The 15593-nt window shown below is 37.0% G+C and overlaps 1 protein-coding gene across 1 annotated transcript; it reads right to left on the reverse strand.

Moving 5' to 3' along the window:
• Positions 1–7884: 7884 nt before the first annotated feature.
• Positions 7885–13418, reverse strand: LOC146709682 (uncharacterized). Its single transcript, XM_085458052.1, has 8 exons — positions 13257–13418; positions 12652–12966; positions 11906–11962; positions 11756–11815; positions 9763–9798; positions 9530–9625; positions 8927–8967; positions 7885–8833 (listed from the first exon to the last, which is right to left on the reverse strand). Exons 1-8 carry the CDS (start codon positions 13360–13362, stop codon positions 8762–8764), a joined length of 783 nt encoding a protein of 260 aa, XP_085314178.1. The 5' UTR covers positions 13363–13418; the 3' UTR covers positions 7885–8761.
• Positions 13419–15593: the final 2175 nt, after the last annotated feature.

The following is a 15593-nucleotide window of genomic DNA, read 5'->3' on the forward strand; positions in this document are numbered from 1 at the left end:
GTTTGATTATTTCTTGGTTTCATAAAAAAATGGGGGCCAAGGACTCCTTAGAAAGGGAGAAAAGAACCATATCAGAGTTTTCACTGGTCCAAAGACAGTAAGAAAGAGAAGAGCAGACATAATAACTTGGCATGGCTGTTTAACAACTCATTAAAGCAAATAACTAATCAGCTAATTCAATAGCAGCTACTGCATTCAAGCTCTTAGAGATGGTCAAGATGATCGGATCAACTTTTTACAACCAAGAGATGAAGAGAGCATCTCTGAACTCACAACACATTGAACCCTGAAGCAGATGGGCTACAGCACCAGAAGACCACACCAGCTATCACTCTGGGAAGAAAAGAAAACTCTGAATATGGACTGAAGCTTCAATTCACTCAAATTCACCAAAATTGGTCGATAGAAGTTTGAAAAAGTCTTGTCTGGTTTGATTTCTGCTGTAACATTCATGCTACATTGTGTCAGTGGTTCAGGCAGGTGATATAATGGTATGGTAGATATTTTCTGGACACACTTTGGGCTTCTTATTGGCCCTTGTGTAAATGCCAAAGCCTGTGTGAGTATCGTTGCTGACCATGTCCATCCGTTTATGACAATAGTTTACCCATCTCCTTCTTCCAGCAGAATAATGCACCATGTCATAGATCTCAAATATGCCTCAAAGTGGTTTCTTGAATATGACAGTGAGTTCACTGTACTCAGATGGCTTCCATAGTCACCTGATCTCAGTCCATTAGAGCATTGGGATGTGATGAAATGGGAGATTCTCTTCATGTATGTGCAGTTAATACACTGCAGCACCTGTGTGACACCAATATGGACAAAATCTATAAAGAATGTTTGCAGCACCTTCCTGAATCTATGACACAAAGAATGAATGCAGTTCTGAGGAAAAGTTGGTCCAAACTGGTACCAGCAAAGTGTACCTAATAAATTGTCTAATGAGATACATTTGTTCTTGTCAGATGGAGAGTTGTCCCTGCGTCTCTGCTGAGACATGAAGAGATGTATACATAAAAATACAACTAAAACACTGAAACAGACTTCAGTTCAGTCCATCCACCCGTCAGTTATGCACTCTTTCTGATAACATTTCCCCTTTTGAATTCAAATAAATAAAAAACTTTAACTATCACAGTTAACCAAAATACAATTTTTTCAGGGTTAAATTTCATGTTGGACTGCATGCAGCAAATATTACTTTGTATTATTCATTTAAATATTCTCCCAAAATATAATGCTGTGAATGGGGGAATCCTTCAACTACACACACACATGCTTTCCTGACTTACATTAATAAGTTTACTTTGCTTGGAAATGAAGAACATATGTTTTTTAATAGCTTATAAAAAACATTGTTAACTGTTAAGTCACTGTTGATTGTAGTGGTTATTTTTTAGTCCTGTAACTTTCAATCAAGTAACAATACAGGAAACAATGACATTACTTCAGCAGTAGAAGGAGGGAGTCCCCTAAACCAGAGGTCATTTGCACGACTTTGGTACTCAAGGTGAGAGCTGCTTTGGTGCTTCAGGACCTGGATGACTTTTAATGAATGCGAACATAAATTCTGCTCTCTACCAGAAAATCCTGAGGGAGAATGTCTGGCCATCAGTTTGTGCCATGAAGCTGAAGCTCACTTGAGTTACGCAGCAGGACAATGATCCTAAAAGACAATTAAGATAACAACTGTCTAATAATTGATCATATGTTGCTTGTGTTTGGTCTTTGAAAGGCTTCTGAGATTGAGGAGTCCTGGGGTCTGTTTGCTGCACTGAATGGAAATGATGACACTTTGGCCACCTCTCAAAATCCTCTCTACCTTGATTCAGAGTCTACTAACATGATTTTTGATAGAGGTATTTTAATTTTAAGAACCTACCTCAGCTAATTTGCCTCTTGTTTGGGCTGCTAATGTTTTACACTTGGACTACTCTAAAGGTAATAACATGTTCATAATAATATAATCACACACTAACACACACATACACACCCACCCAAGATAATGTGCAATAGTACAGGGCAGGTATGTGCGCCACAAGTTGACTGGCCAACGAATCATCACTGTTATCACCAGTTGGTACCAGACTTACTAGTCGTTTAATCTAATTTATAAAATTTTTATTGATATCCATTGCTGGTAAATTATTGTGTCCTAAATGTGATGCAGCCATCTGTGATCAGTGTTGAAGAACGCCATAAATCTGTTCATCTAGGCCTGATCTTTTTGTTAACACTATTGGATTGGTAAACACAAACAGAAAACCCAGGCAGCTTTCAGATGTGAGTGAGTTTATTAGGGAGGTGAAATAAACAGAAATGCAGTGGGCATGAAACAGAACCTGAGGAAAGCCTAAACTGGAAACAACTAATAACAACAGACTCGAAAGGGAGATGCAGGGAAACTCAAGGAGACCACGCAGGGAAGTACACAGGTTGACGAAGGGAAATAACACAGACAAACCAGCTATTAACAGAGGCAAACACAAGGCTTAAATACACAGAGGGATAATGAGGGAATGAGACACAGAAGGAGGACACAGCTGGGAGTAATTGACAAGACGAGACAGGGGAAGCAAAACTCAATACATTTACATACACAGACTTTCAAAGTAAAACAGGAAACATAACAGATGCAGACTTGACTAGGAGGGAACAGCAATCATGGAACACGGAAAACAGAAACCAAAAGACTAGAAACGATAAAACAATCAAAGTACAATAATGATACAAAAACACTGGGTCACTGACCCAGGACCGTGACAGAGAGAGAGATGGTGCAAAACAGAAACTCTTAACTTTCAAGAAATATGCAAAAGAATCATAAATAAAGACGACTTTCTGTGTTTTATCTGTATGTGATTATTTTCTATTTGGTGTTTATTTGCGATTTGGCGCTGTATAAATAAAGTTGAATTAAACTGAACTGAATGTTCAACAGGAAATGAGAGTCCAACCAAGTAACACGTTTTCTTCTGTTGTCCATTTTTGGTTGTGCGAACTGTATCCTCGCTGATTAGATATTTACGTTAAAGACCCATTCAACAGGAGTTCCTAATGAAGTCCCCAGTGACTATATATTTTTATATTTCTATGAGCATATTTGGACTAAGAGATTCAGAAAAGTAGAAAGTGAAAATTCTACCCTGGTCTGGTATGGAGCCACTAGGCTTGAAATGCTTACAGTAAATAAATGTATGTATTCAGTAGGTAAGGTTTTTTATATATAGGGTACATACTATGTAGCTGTGTCTGTTTCACTGAATACCACTCTACATGTTTACCATTATGTTCGATAAAGGTTGAGTGTTTGCTTTACTCACCTCTTAGCGTGACCTGGAAAATATTGGACACACTTGCTGTCAGTGAGCGACAGGTATCGAGTGGTATCTAGGAAAAAGAAAATCCTATAATCATATTTCATTTTCCAAAATAGACCACTAATTGTTTTTGAGGTGCTGTGCATGGCAACAAGAGATGACTATCCAGGTTGTTGGAGCTGTAGACCACTGTGTTTGTGTCTCCATTTTGCACATTTTCTATTTAAACCAAATGGTTCCAGTCTGTATACACTTGCTGGCCACTTTGTTAGGCACGCCTGTCAAGTAATGCAAAGCATGGTCAAGATGATCTGAACACTTGTTACAATCAAGAGATGCAGAGAGCATCTCTGAAGTCACAACACATTGGATCTTGAAGCAGATGGGCTACAGCTACATGTCAATCCCTTTATGACCACAGTAAAAACAGACCACAGTTTTTAGCAATTCATAAAGTTCAATAAAAAATAAATTTCATTTCTGAAAAGTCCAATAAATTTCCAGGTACAAACACAGGTAAAAAAACACAGGTACAAATTGAATGATCCTGGTGAAATATAATGGTTTTTGGTCATCATGCAAAATATCAATTTGAAAAATATTGGGCATTTCAAAAATAACAAAGTGGTCAACTCACAGGTCACAATACTGTAGGAGTCACTATAACCAGGCTGTAAATTATTTCATAAGATGTTAGGTGGAAGGAACGAAGTATCCTCATTTAAGACAGAATAATCACTGCATAAAATAAAATCTGAGTTCTTTTGTTTTAAGGATCTTTAGGGTTAGTTTATTTTTCAGCAACAAATTCTCTACCTCCAATGTGCACGCTGTGTCATCTCCATCAGAGATGAGCCCAACCACGCTGCTTAAAAAGGTAGGTTTGATGGAATAGCTCCTCTTTCCCACAGGGACAAAAGCTGAAAATTTGAACAAGGACAAAATAATTGAAACAAGGCTCAGAAAGGACATAGAAAATCACAAGGGTATACAAATTGGGCTTGTGTGCCGGCTTCCTCAGTGAGTGTGGCCATGAGTGGGTCCTCACTAGGGAATGATCCTGGATTTTGAACCCATAAATGTCAGGTTTGGACTTTCAGTTGCTGTTTGTTAATCTGTTTTGACCTGCTCTGTTGTAGTTTCACAAGTTTGGGTTTGTCTAATATTAGGCTTTTGCTTAGTTTGTTTTCATTCGTATTTGACTTTTATAGTTTACTTTTAGTCGATTCCTTGAGGTTGTTTCCCTGTTCTCCTCTGTTACCAGTGTTTCTGTGTTAAATGTTTTGAGTGTTGTGTCCCCATTACTCCCCTCTTTATTTAAGGTCTTAGTTTACATGTGTGTTTTTTGTAGGATCTTTTTGTGTGCCTGACTATGCAGAAGGTCATGAATTGTTGTGCACAAGTTGTTCACAGGAAAACCACAGGGGGTATCAGTACTTCATCAACACATACAGGTCACAAAGCTGCACAAATAGCAGCTTTTTGAAAGGTCCTGTGTGTGCATTATTAATATCACACACCACACGGGGAGTTAAATTAAGATGACTAGATGAGAATGTTTGTCTACTATTTGCAGACGAGCTGAGGTTAGCAGAATCTGTGGTTTGTTTTAAACGACTACTGAAAACTTATTTTTGTAGGTTAGCTGTTCTTTAATTTTTTGGTTCTCCTACTGTGAAATGTGTGCATATCAGTGTTTATGCAGGAATGAAAGAAAGAGCGTGTGTTTGACTCTGTGTTTGCATGTAGAAATATTTCTGATTTTAATGTGTTTTTATCCAAACTGCGAAGCTCTTTCTTTGCGTTTTAAATAATTATGCATGAGGTGCATGAGAATATTTATATGCTGGCTTTAAAGTGGTACTAAGCTCTCAATAAGAAGGTATATTACCTGGAACAACTGTGGTAGTTTGGTTGTAATAAGCAGGAATCAGAGCAGCACAATGAAAGATTACATACTCTGCTATATTTGAAATTAACATTTCCTACAACGTGAGTCAGTAAATGTAAATGTCAGGTCGTTCCTCTGTTTCTGTGGAATCTGTATTACTTTTTGTCATATATTACCTGATGTATGCTTGACATTAGGTAATATATGAGTGTCTTTAACAGTTCAACCTTGGTTGGATCTAACCAGCTGTACTGTAGCCAAATGTGCCCTGCAAGAAAACTGTAGCAGCTGTGCAACCAGCTACAGTACATTATTCTTCCTGTATTTTTTCACCATCATATTCTTTAAAATGGTCTTGTGAGGTTATCAAAAAACTGCAGCTGGTTGGTGAGGTGGGGTGTAGTTGTATGTTGCATGTTGACTATTTTTACAAGCCTCTGGGCCACACAGCACGTAAAAAAGACTAACTGCTAAAGTTATTAAAGATAAGAGTCAAAGAGCAACATATACACAGGCTGATATATTGTAGTTTTATAGGGGCACAGCCATACACTGCACAAGTATCATCAACAACAATACAATAAATGTATAATGTACAAGGTGTAATGTAGCCTCCTGTAGCCAAGTGTGCCCTGCAAACAAACTGCAGCAGCTGCGAAGTACAAGTAGTAACAGCTACATTATATTTTCTCTGTATCTTTTAATTATGATGTCCTCTAGCCTAAAACGGTCTTCTGTGGTTAGTCATAAAAAGTGTAGTTGGTGAGCCCTATTTTTTTATTGTCACAGCACGTAACAAAAGACTAACAACTAAATTAAAGATAAGAGTCACAGAGCAACATATACACAGGCTTACAAATTGTATATACAGTGGCTTGCAAAATTATTCGGTCCCCTTGAACTTTTCCACATTTTGTCACATTACAGCCACAAACATGAATCAATTTCATTGCAATTCCACGTGAAAGACTAATACAAAGTGGTGCACACGTGAGAAGTGGAACGAAAATCATACATGATTCCAAACATTTTTTACAAATAAATAACTGCAAAGTGGGGTGTGCGTAATTATTCAGCCCCCTTTGGTCTGAGTGCAGTCAGTTGCCTAAACAGAGTGCGCCTGTGTGTAATCTAATGTCAGTACAAATACAGCTGCTCTGTGACGGCCTCAGAGGTTGTCTAAGAGAATATTGGGAGCAACGACACCATGAAGTCCAAAGAACACACCAGACAGGTCAGGGATAAAGTTATTGAGAAATTTAAAGCAGGCTTAGGCTACAAAAAGATTTCCTAAGCCTTGAACATCCCACGGAGCACTGTTCGAGTGATCATTCAGAAATGGAAGGAGTATGGAACAACTGTAAACCTACCAAGACAAGGCCGTCCACCTAAACTCACAGGCCGAACAAGGAGAGCGCTGATCAGAAATGCAGCCAAGAGGCCCATGGTGACTCTGGACGAGCTGCAGAGATCTACAGCTCAGGTGGGGGAATCTGTCCATAGGACAACTATTAGTCGTGCACTGCACAAAGTTGGCCTTTATGGAAGAGTGGCAAGAAGAAAGCCATTGTTAACAGAAAACCATAAGAAGTCCTGTTTGCAGTTTGCCACAAGCCATGTGGGGGACGCAGCAAACATGTGGAAGAAGGTGCTCTGGTCAGATGAGACCAAAATGGAACTTTTTGGCCAAAATGCAAAACGCTATGTGTGGAAAACTAACACTGCACATCACTCTGAACACACCATCCCCACTGTTGAATATGGTGGTGGCAGCATCAGGGTCTGGGGGTGCTTCTCTTCAGCAGGGACAGGGAAGCTGGTTAGAGTTGATGGGAAGATGGATGGAGCCAAATACAGGACAATCTTGGAAGAAAACCTCTTGGAGTCTGCAAAAGACTTGAGACTGGGGCGGAGGTTCACCTTCCAGCAGGACGACGACCCTAAACATAAAGCCAGGGCAACAATGCAATGGTTCAAAATAAAACATATCCATGTGTTAGAATGGCCCAGTCAAAGTCCAGATCTAAATCCAATCGAGATTCTGTGGCAAGATCTGAAAACTGCTGTTCACAAACGCTGTCCATCCAATCTGACTGAGCTGGAGCTGTTTTGCAGAGAAGAATGGGCAAGAATGTCAGTCTCTAGATGTGCAAAGCTGGTAGAGACACACCCTAAAAGACTGGCAGCTGTAACTGCAGCAAAAGGTGGTTCTACAAAGTATTGACTCAAGGGTCTGAATACATGTTTGGAATCATGTATGATTTTCGTTCCACTTCTCACGTGTACACCACTTTGTGTTGGTCTTTCATATGGAATTCCAATAAAATTGATTCATGTTTGTGGCTGTAATGTGACAAAATGTGGAAAAGTTCAAGGGGGCCAAATACTTTTGCAAGCCACTGTATTCTTATATACTGTAGTTGTATAGGGGCACAATCTATGGTGAAAGTCTCTCTGGCTGTGACAGATGTTTTAAAAGAGGAATTTCAGGCTGCTCATGTAAAGATGAAAAGTGATGTGGATTACCTGATTGTCTGGGAAGATTTGTTGTATGTATAATCTCCATCAATAATACGGTAGCAAGTGTTTGTGATACATGTTTAAATATGTAATGAACACAGTATCCATGTGCAGAAAGTTAAAAAATTAAGAAACAACAGGTACTTACTGAGTACAGTTAGTAGGTTTATTTATGTTTTTAAAAAAAATAAATTATATAAACAAAATAAATATTTTTGTTTCACTGAATATGGTTTTCCATTCCAAAGTGTGACATGGCAATAGTACAGGGTTTAAATGGAAGATACATTTTTGGACATTCAAATCCACAATTTCTGAGACCTGCGATTGAAGTCAAGATTGGCTTTTTTAATATTTAGGCAAAATCCTTTACTTCAAAATGTGTCAATATAACTTTAAAAAAACAAAACGGGATTATTTTTTTCATTACCAAGAGAAAACTGAAAAGGACATGCAGTTAAATCCTTTGACCTTTTCCAGGCAGGTTTTGGAAGAACATTTTGTGTTGTCAGTTGACAGTTTGTAGATACACGTTTAATATGTTGTTTTCCCCTTTAGTTTGTATTAACACAAAACAAATACACTCCACCTTAAAAAACAGTTGAATAACACAATTTGAAATGCAAATGACACCATTAAAAATAAATACACATTGTCTATTAGCTAATTTTTAAAAGCAGCAATTGTTTAAAAGGTGGACAATTTGGAAAGAAGCATATCTTATTATATGGCAACAGTATCCACAGTTCTAAGTTTGGAAATGACTCAGATGTTATGACTATCATCTTCCAAATTACAGTTACTTAAAACAAAATAATGAAGATCTAAAAGCATTTATTAAAAATGCAAAAGCTGAAAACTGCATGATCATGCCAATTATCCTTAGAAAAAAATAATCTACAACAAAACTATTTGCAAAAAATATCTACTACCTGTAAAACGTTTCTGACTTTTACATGAATTAAAACCCTTTAAATACACTTTACTGACAAAATCACCAAAATGTTTCAGTGTGCATCAGCATGCTCTAAATCGTATCCTGTGAATCTGGTGCATCTGTTTCCTCAGAGATGGTGGCGTACACATGGTAAATGTCAGACTAGAAGATAAAGACAGTAATGTAAGAGTCCTTTAAGTCTGTGGCGATGATTAAGCCAAACAGAAAACATATTTAGTACCAGCTCTCACTTACATTTTCATTTTTCATCTGTTGCACGTTTAGGTTCTCCTCAACTGCAGGTAAGAAAATAACATTCAACAATTATTGCTTTCATTCAGCATTAAACACAAACACACACACACACACACACACACACACACACACATTGCTCTTGTAAGTCCGTGTAGGTCAACTGACTGTCAGGTTTTTCTCTGAATTATTCTCTGAGGTGACTTGTTGTGATTTGATATGATGTAAAGAAAATTGAATTGAACTGAATCTTTAAGAATCCAGGGTCTGTCTAGGGTGCTGTTACTCTAGATCTAGATAATACATAGATGCAATTTTGCTACAGAGACATGACATATTCCACATTGGTCATACTCAGAGATAATACAAGAAATTATGTTTAACAAGTTTTGATGATGACACTGGTAGTGGGTGTAAAACCGAGTTGTTTTTTATTTTAATTTTGATGATTCTGAAGCAATCTAATGATATATTTGTTTATTTATTGACATTGCTTGATACGCTGAAGGCAAAATAAAATGGAAAATGCTATAATCGTGCTTCAATATGTGTCACCTGAACACTGAAAAATTGTTTTTCTAAGCACATGAAGTAAGTATTTCTCACCAGTTCTTTTGAGTATAAGAAGCCCCAGTACCAGTAGGATCATGCCCATAATTATTCCATTTCTTGTCACAGCTGCTGCCAAATTCCATAATGACTCTGTTTTGAAAGCCACAAACAAATTTCACTTGTAACTCAAACACAAGATACTTTGCTATCTGACAAAGTTGCAGCAGTAACCATGGACTGAGTGAAAGTATAAGTAATATTATGGAAGTCTACGCAGTGTCTCTTACCTTCGACTTTCCCTGTAGTATCATTCTTGTTTGAATCTGTTTGGAAAAGAAAATTGATTTGGGCCTGTTAGCTTTGTATGTAGAGGTGTATATTTGTGTTCAGTCACTTAAAGCTGCAACAGCATGGTTTCAATTCTTCAGGTTCTGTGCTTCTGCACATTCAGTTTGAAATAATATACAGTGGGTAAAATAACTATTGAACACCAATATTTGAAGGTCTTGAGAGAGCTCGCTGGTTTTACCCACCATGAGATGCTTCTTGTGTGACACCTTACTAAACAAGACACTTTTTCTTTACACACCATCTCTGTTTGGTTTTCTAATTACTGATTAATTTCAGGCATCATGAATTTCCATGCCTTTTTACACCTCCCGTTTTTACCGCGTTCAGTACTTTTTCCCTGTGTCACTTCTCATAATTTAATTGAACTTAATTTATGGAATCTTTGGTTTGATGTTTTCCACGCGGGGCTTTAATGGGTCGTTATTGATGTCTGGCGAGAATTTCATTTTAGTAGCACCATTACAAATATATTTACTTAGAAAATTGGTGACATGTCTGACACTTATTTTACCCACTGTATATTTTCCATGTCTTAGATAATTTGAGTGGTTTTGCATCTTTTTTGGTATTTGCACAATCACTACAACATATAATTCTAAAACTAAAAACTGTGTTTTCTGTTTAGCAATGCAATCAACACTTCTGTCCTAATGTTGTCATCAGCTGGTCAGTTGACATTACACTGTTGTATTAGTTTTTATTTGGTATGCAATGGTAAACTAGTACTTATTAGGGAATGGAAACAATTATAATAATGAATATTAAACACACAAAAATATCTACAGATAAAATGTATCTGGTCATTTGCATCAATCAGGTTTATAATGAAGTGCCTGCAAAGTTAGTAACTTCCTTTCAACACCAGCTATAGCCCTGCTTACAAAGTACTGTTTTATTTAAGCTATTTAAGATGCTGAACATGGTGAATATTTACTGTTCCTACCAAACATCAGAATTTTAGAGTTAGAACTCAGATCATATTATTATGCTGAGAGTTTAATCAGACTCATTGTCTGCATGGTCAATAGGTCATTGTCGAATGTACTGTAATAAAACAGGGGCATTTCAAACTTTCATGACAATTTATTTTCCCATTATTTATGCACTCAATGACGTCTCACCTGTGGTGCTGTCTCCTGATGTTATATACTGAGTTGTTTTGACAGGAGTGTTCACACCAGTTGTAGGGTTTAGATTAACAGTAGCTAATCCTTTAAGACAGAAAAACATCAAATAAATATTATGTCACTACGACATTTTGCTGCTTTCTTTTCTGTATTAAAATTGAATTGAAGTTATGACATGCCAAAAGAAAAAAAATCACAAAAATATTTCCTGGTGTATTTCTGACATTGTTTTACTCTTTAGTCTTCAGAACATTCAGTTTGAAAAAGAAAAAAACTACATTTAAATTGAACGTCTTATTTTTTACAGTTCTTCCTTAAGTGTTATTGATGCACTCAATGATGTCTCACCTGTGGTGCTGTCTCCTGATGTTTTATACTGAGTTGTTTTGACAGGATTGTTCACACCATTTGTAGGGCTTTGATTAAGAGCAGCTATTCCTTTAAGATAGAAAAATATCAAATAAATATTATAATGCCACGTATTTTCTGTATTGACATTCTTGATTATTTATTTCCTTGCATTATTGAAAACAAGTATTTGGCATGAAGTGCTAAAAGAAAAGAAGAGTTTCTTGGTGTATGTCTGCCAACTTTTCTATAATTTAAAGGAGAAGTATGTTAAACATAGTATTGTAACAGCATTTGAACTGTTAGACATCGTTTCACTCTCCAGTCTTCAGAATATTTAGTTTGAAAAATAACATATAACACAAAAATTAAACGTCTCATCTTTCATTTGAGCAGATTTACTTTAATACAGAAAAAATATTTTCTAATTTTACCACGTGAGTAATTTATTTACCTGATAGTGAGTTCACTGAAGTGGTAGAAGTTAAAGTACTGGGTTTGTTGAGACTTGATTCTGTTCCATAAATGTTCAATAAAATGTTAAAGACATTTAAAAGAAGTGATGTGTGATGATGCTCTGGGTTGTTTGTTAAGTGTGTCCTACCTGTGGTCATGATAGATGACGGTTTGTTGATCTTTGGTGATTCACTTTCCAGAATAGCTACAGTAAAAGGAAATTAATTTGAGTATAAATAAAGGTTTTGTTAATACTGCAATCAATTCAAAAGTGATTTAAATTTTTGAAAACACATTTACTATTTTATTAAATGTTAAATCTGTCCCAAAGGGAGTGTCAGACGAGGGACTATTTTTTACCTATACTGAAATATTTGGTAGTGTCTAGGCCTGGGTATCATCACTGATTTCTACAAGTGATCCGATTCTGATTAAACAAGGTCCCGATTCGATTTGATCCCCGATTCCAGTCGATTCGATTCAATTCAATTTTGAATCTGACAGTGAAAAATATTATAATTCTGATCATTTATCAGCAAATATTCATATTTTTATATCTATGTATTAAAACAAAATATTTTGTGTCAGGAAGGGTATCCAGTGTAAAAACCTTTACCCATTTCTACTGTAAGCATGTTATTATGCTGACAATATCATCAAAGCTCAAAGAGACTGCAAGTCTGGACGTACTCTTTTTCACATCAAAGCTCAGTTCTATTTATTTGCACTGAGGGTCCAAATAAACAAAGTGAAACGAAATGAAAACTTTGCGAGTAACAAACGCAGAACATTTTTAGAGAAAAATACTTTGAATGCTTTTATTTTAGTCATTTTCATCATTTTAATTAATTAAAGTAGCATCTGTGCTATAAAGTCTGTTTATCTTCGACTTACCTGTTAAGTTGTATCGATCACTGCGAGGAGACAAAGACCTGGGTTCCCTTTTCAAAGTGTAATCACAGCTGGCATCTTTTTGTTGAACAAAATGTAGATGTCTCAAAAAATCATCAATTGAGACATGAAACTGGCAGAACCGCTGTTTGTTTTTTGTCTTGCTATTCTTCCCGACAGCTACTGTGAGGACTGAACGACTTGCTTCTCCAAAGTACAGATTACATCTTGTATCATCTTTCACAGATCCAGGCAGAGAGCAAACAAACCGGACATGTTCCCCATTAAAATGCTGCACACTCATCTGTGGTGTTTGACCTACATGAAGATTAATCAAGTCCCATTAATATACGAGAATATTGTATGTTTTACCAGCACAACAATAACAATACTGGTGTTCATAAAAGCTGAACGGCAACACATTTTGTAATTAACTGTAACTGGTCATGTTTAGATTCCTGCGTGCTGTCTTTGGTGGTGTAAGAAAATATGTAAGAACAACACTCCTAAAAAAGTTTTGTGAAAGCAAACATGAAGCTTTATAAAGATAATAACGTCTAACACACTGTATGATAACTTATCCAGTCACAGGAAGAGCAGTCTCTCACTTTGTATGGTGATGAAGGATGGTTCACTGTCAGCAGACGTTGAATTAAGGTCTCCAGTGTAAAAACATCTCACTTTAACTTCAGCAGGTGAACTGTGATTTGACATTAACAGCAGTTCTGTTGCAGTGAAATTCTGCAGGCATGAGAAGGCTTTGGAAGTATTTTTGCTCACCGTGTAGAAAAAACACTGATGAACTGAAACAGATGTTGGTGCCTGACAGTGTAACGTGACCGAGTCCGTCTCTGAGATCACCTCTGTGTTCACTGTCAGTGTTGGTGGAAGAAGAGCTGAAAAATCAGAGGTAAAGAAAATTTTGATCTAATAGGTAATTTTTGGTTTAAGTAAAGAACAAATATGCAGTCACAGAAAAATCTGAACACTGGAACATCAGGGACTCACCTTGTGCTTGAATCTCATGAACAAAAGCTGTTGGAAAGAAAATTTGTTAACAACATACTAAATGCACGTATTAATAACCATTATTTTAATTATGTATTAATGGCTCATTAATACAAACACACTGTCTTTTCAAGATCACAGGAATTTGTCCTGCTGAGAAAGTTTTAGTTTGGGACTCCTCACGTGAGTTTATTGATTAAAAATAAAAAAAATAGAAGCACCACAAAGTTACAAAAGTTGCTGTAAGAACACAACGTAAAATCCACAACCATGAAAAATGTAAAACCTACAGATTTAGCATCTTCAATCGAAAAGCTACAAGAGGTTTAACTTACACATGAGGATGACAAACAGAAGGTGTCCAGCCATGATGAAGAGGATTACTGTGACTGTGCAGAACACATGTGAAAGTCTGACTTTGTAAAGGTTGATGTTCCAGTTTAAGGAACGTCACAGGAAAACCACAGGAACCACTTTAACACAAGCAGAGCAAAAAGCCATGAACGACCCTCTGATACTACTTATACTGCAGTGGAACCAGGACTTCAACTTCCTGTTCTGTGGCAAAGTCACATTTTACCTGCTCTCAGCAGATTTGACTGGTGATTCTACATTTTCCATTTCTATGATGTGATGATCCCTGAAAATAAATATGCGACCAACCATTAACATGGGTCACAAGATGGCTGCTGAAAAGGGAAACTTGCTTCTTTGTGTTTAAATAACAAGTTAGCTTAGAATTTGTGTGTGTGTGTGTGTGTGTGTGTGTGTGTGTGTGTAATAATAATAGAGTAATAATAATAATAATAATGGATTGCATTTATATAGCGCTTTTCGGGACCCCTCAAAGCGCTTTACAATACCACTATTCATTCACTCTCACATTCATACACTGGTGAAGGCAAGCTACAGTTGTAGCCACAGCTGCCCTGGGGCAGACTGACAGAAGCGAGGCTGCCATATCGCGCCATCAGCCCCTCTGGCCAACACCAGTGTGCTGCTTCTTCAGTTGAGCCTTGACAAGAATAGCCTCATCTTCCTCCGACAGGGGCAAATTATATAATAAAATATGTAAATAAATTCAGTGTGATTCAGAGCATTATTTAATTTGAATGTTGTTAAGATGTAAATCACCATTCAGCTTAAGAAAAGCTTCTTTACTTAAGAAAAGCTGGATAACTTAAACTGAGCTTTGTTTAACATGACTCCCTGTATTTAGATGAGGCAACAGGTTTGAGTTAGATAACAGAGTTCAAGAATAGTTCACCATAACTGAAACATAAAACTTAAGCAAAGTCTCACTTTCAAGATTCAAGAGAATCGTGCATTAGCGTTGACTGATCCTTTTAGGGGTGTGACAAATGGAAAAAGTCTGAAAACTGGAAATGGATCAGTTAGAGCTACACATGTGTGAGGGGGCCTACATTTATGTTTAACTGCTAAGTCATTCAAATATCTAATCAGCCAATCGTATAACAGTTACAGTGGGGCAAAAAAGTATTTAGTCAGCCACTGATTGTGCAAGTTCCCCCACCTAAAATGATGACAGAGGTCAGTAATTTGCACCAGAGGTACACGTCAACTGTGAGAGACAGAATGTGAAAAAAAAATCCATGAATCCACATGGTAGGATTTGTAAAGAATTTATTCGTAAATCAGGGTGGCAAATAAGTATTTGGTCAATAACAAAAATACAACTCAATACTTTGTAACATAACCTTTGTTGGCAATAACAGAGGTCAAACGTTTACTATAGGTCTTTACCAGGTTTGCACACACAGTAGCTGGTATTTTGGCCCATTCCTCCATGCAGATCTTCTCGAGAGCAGTGATGTTTTGGGGCTGTCGCCGAGCAACACGGACTTTCAACTCCCGCCACAGATTTTCTATGGGGTTGAGGTCTGGAGACTGGCTAGGCCACTCCAGGACTTTCAAAT

Source organism: Copadichromis virginalis, linkage group LG5 (genome assembly GCF_057382275.1).
Source record: "Copadichromis virginalis isolate Kocher_CV1m ecotype Utaka linkage group LG5, C_Virginalis_male_GT1.1, whole genome shotgun sequence".
Taxonomy (NCBI): domain Eukaryota; kingdom Metazoa; phylum Chordata; class Actinopteri; order Cichliformes; family Cichlidae; genus Copadichromis; species Copadichromis virginalis.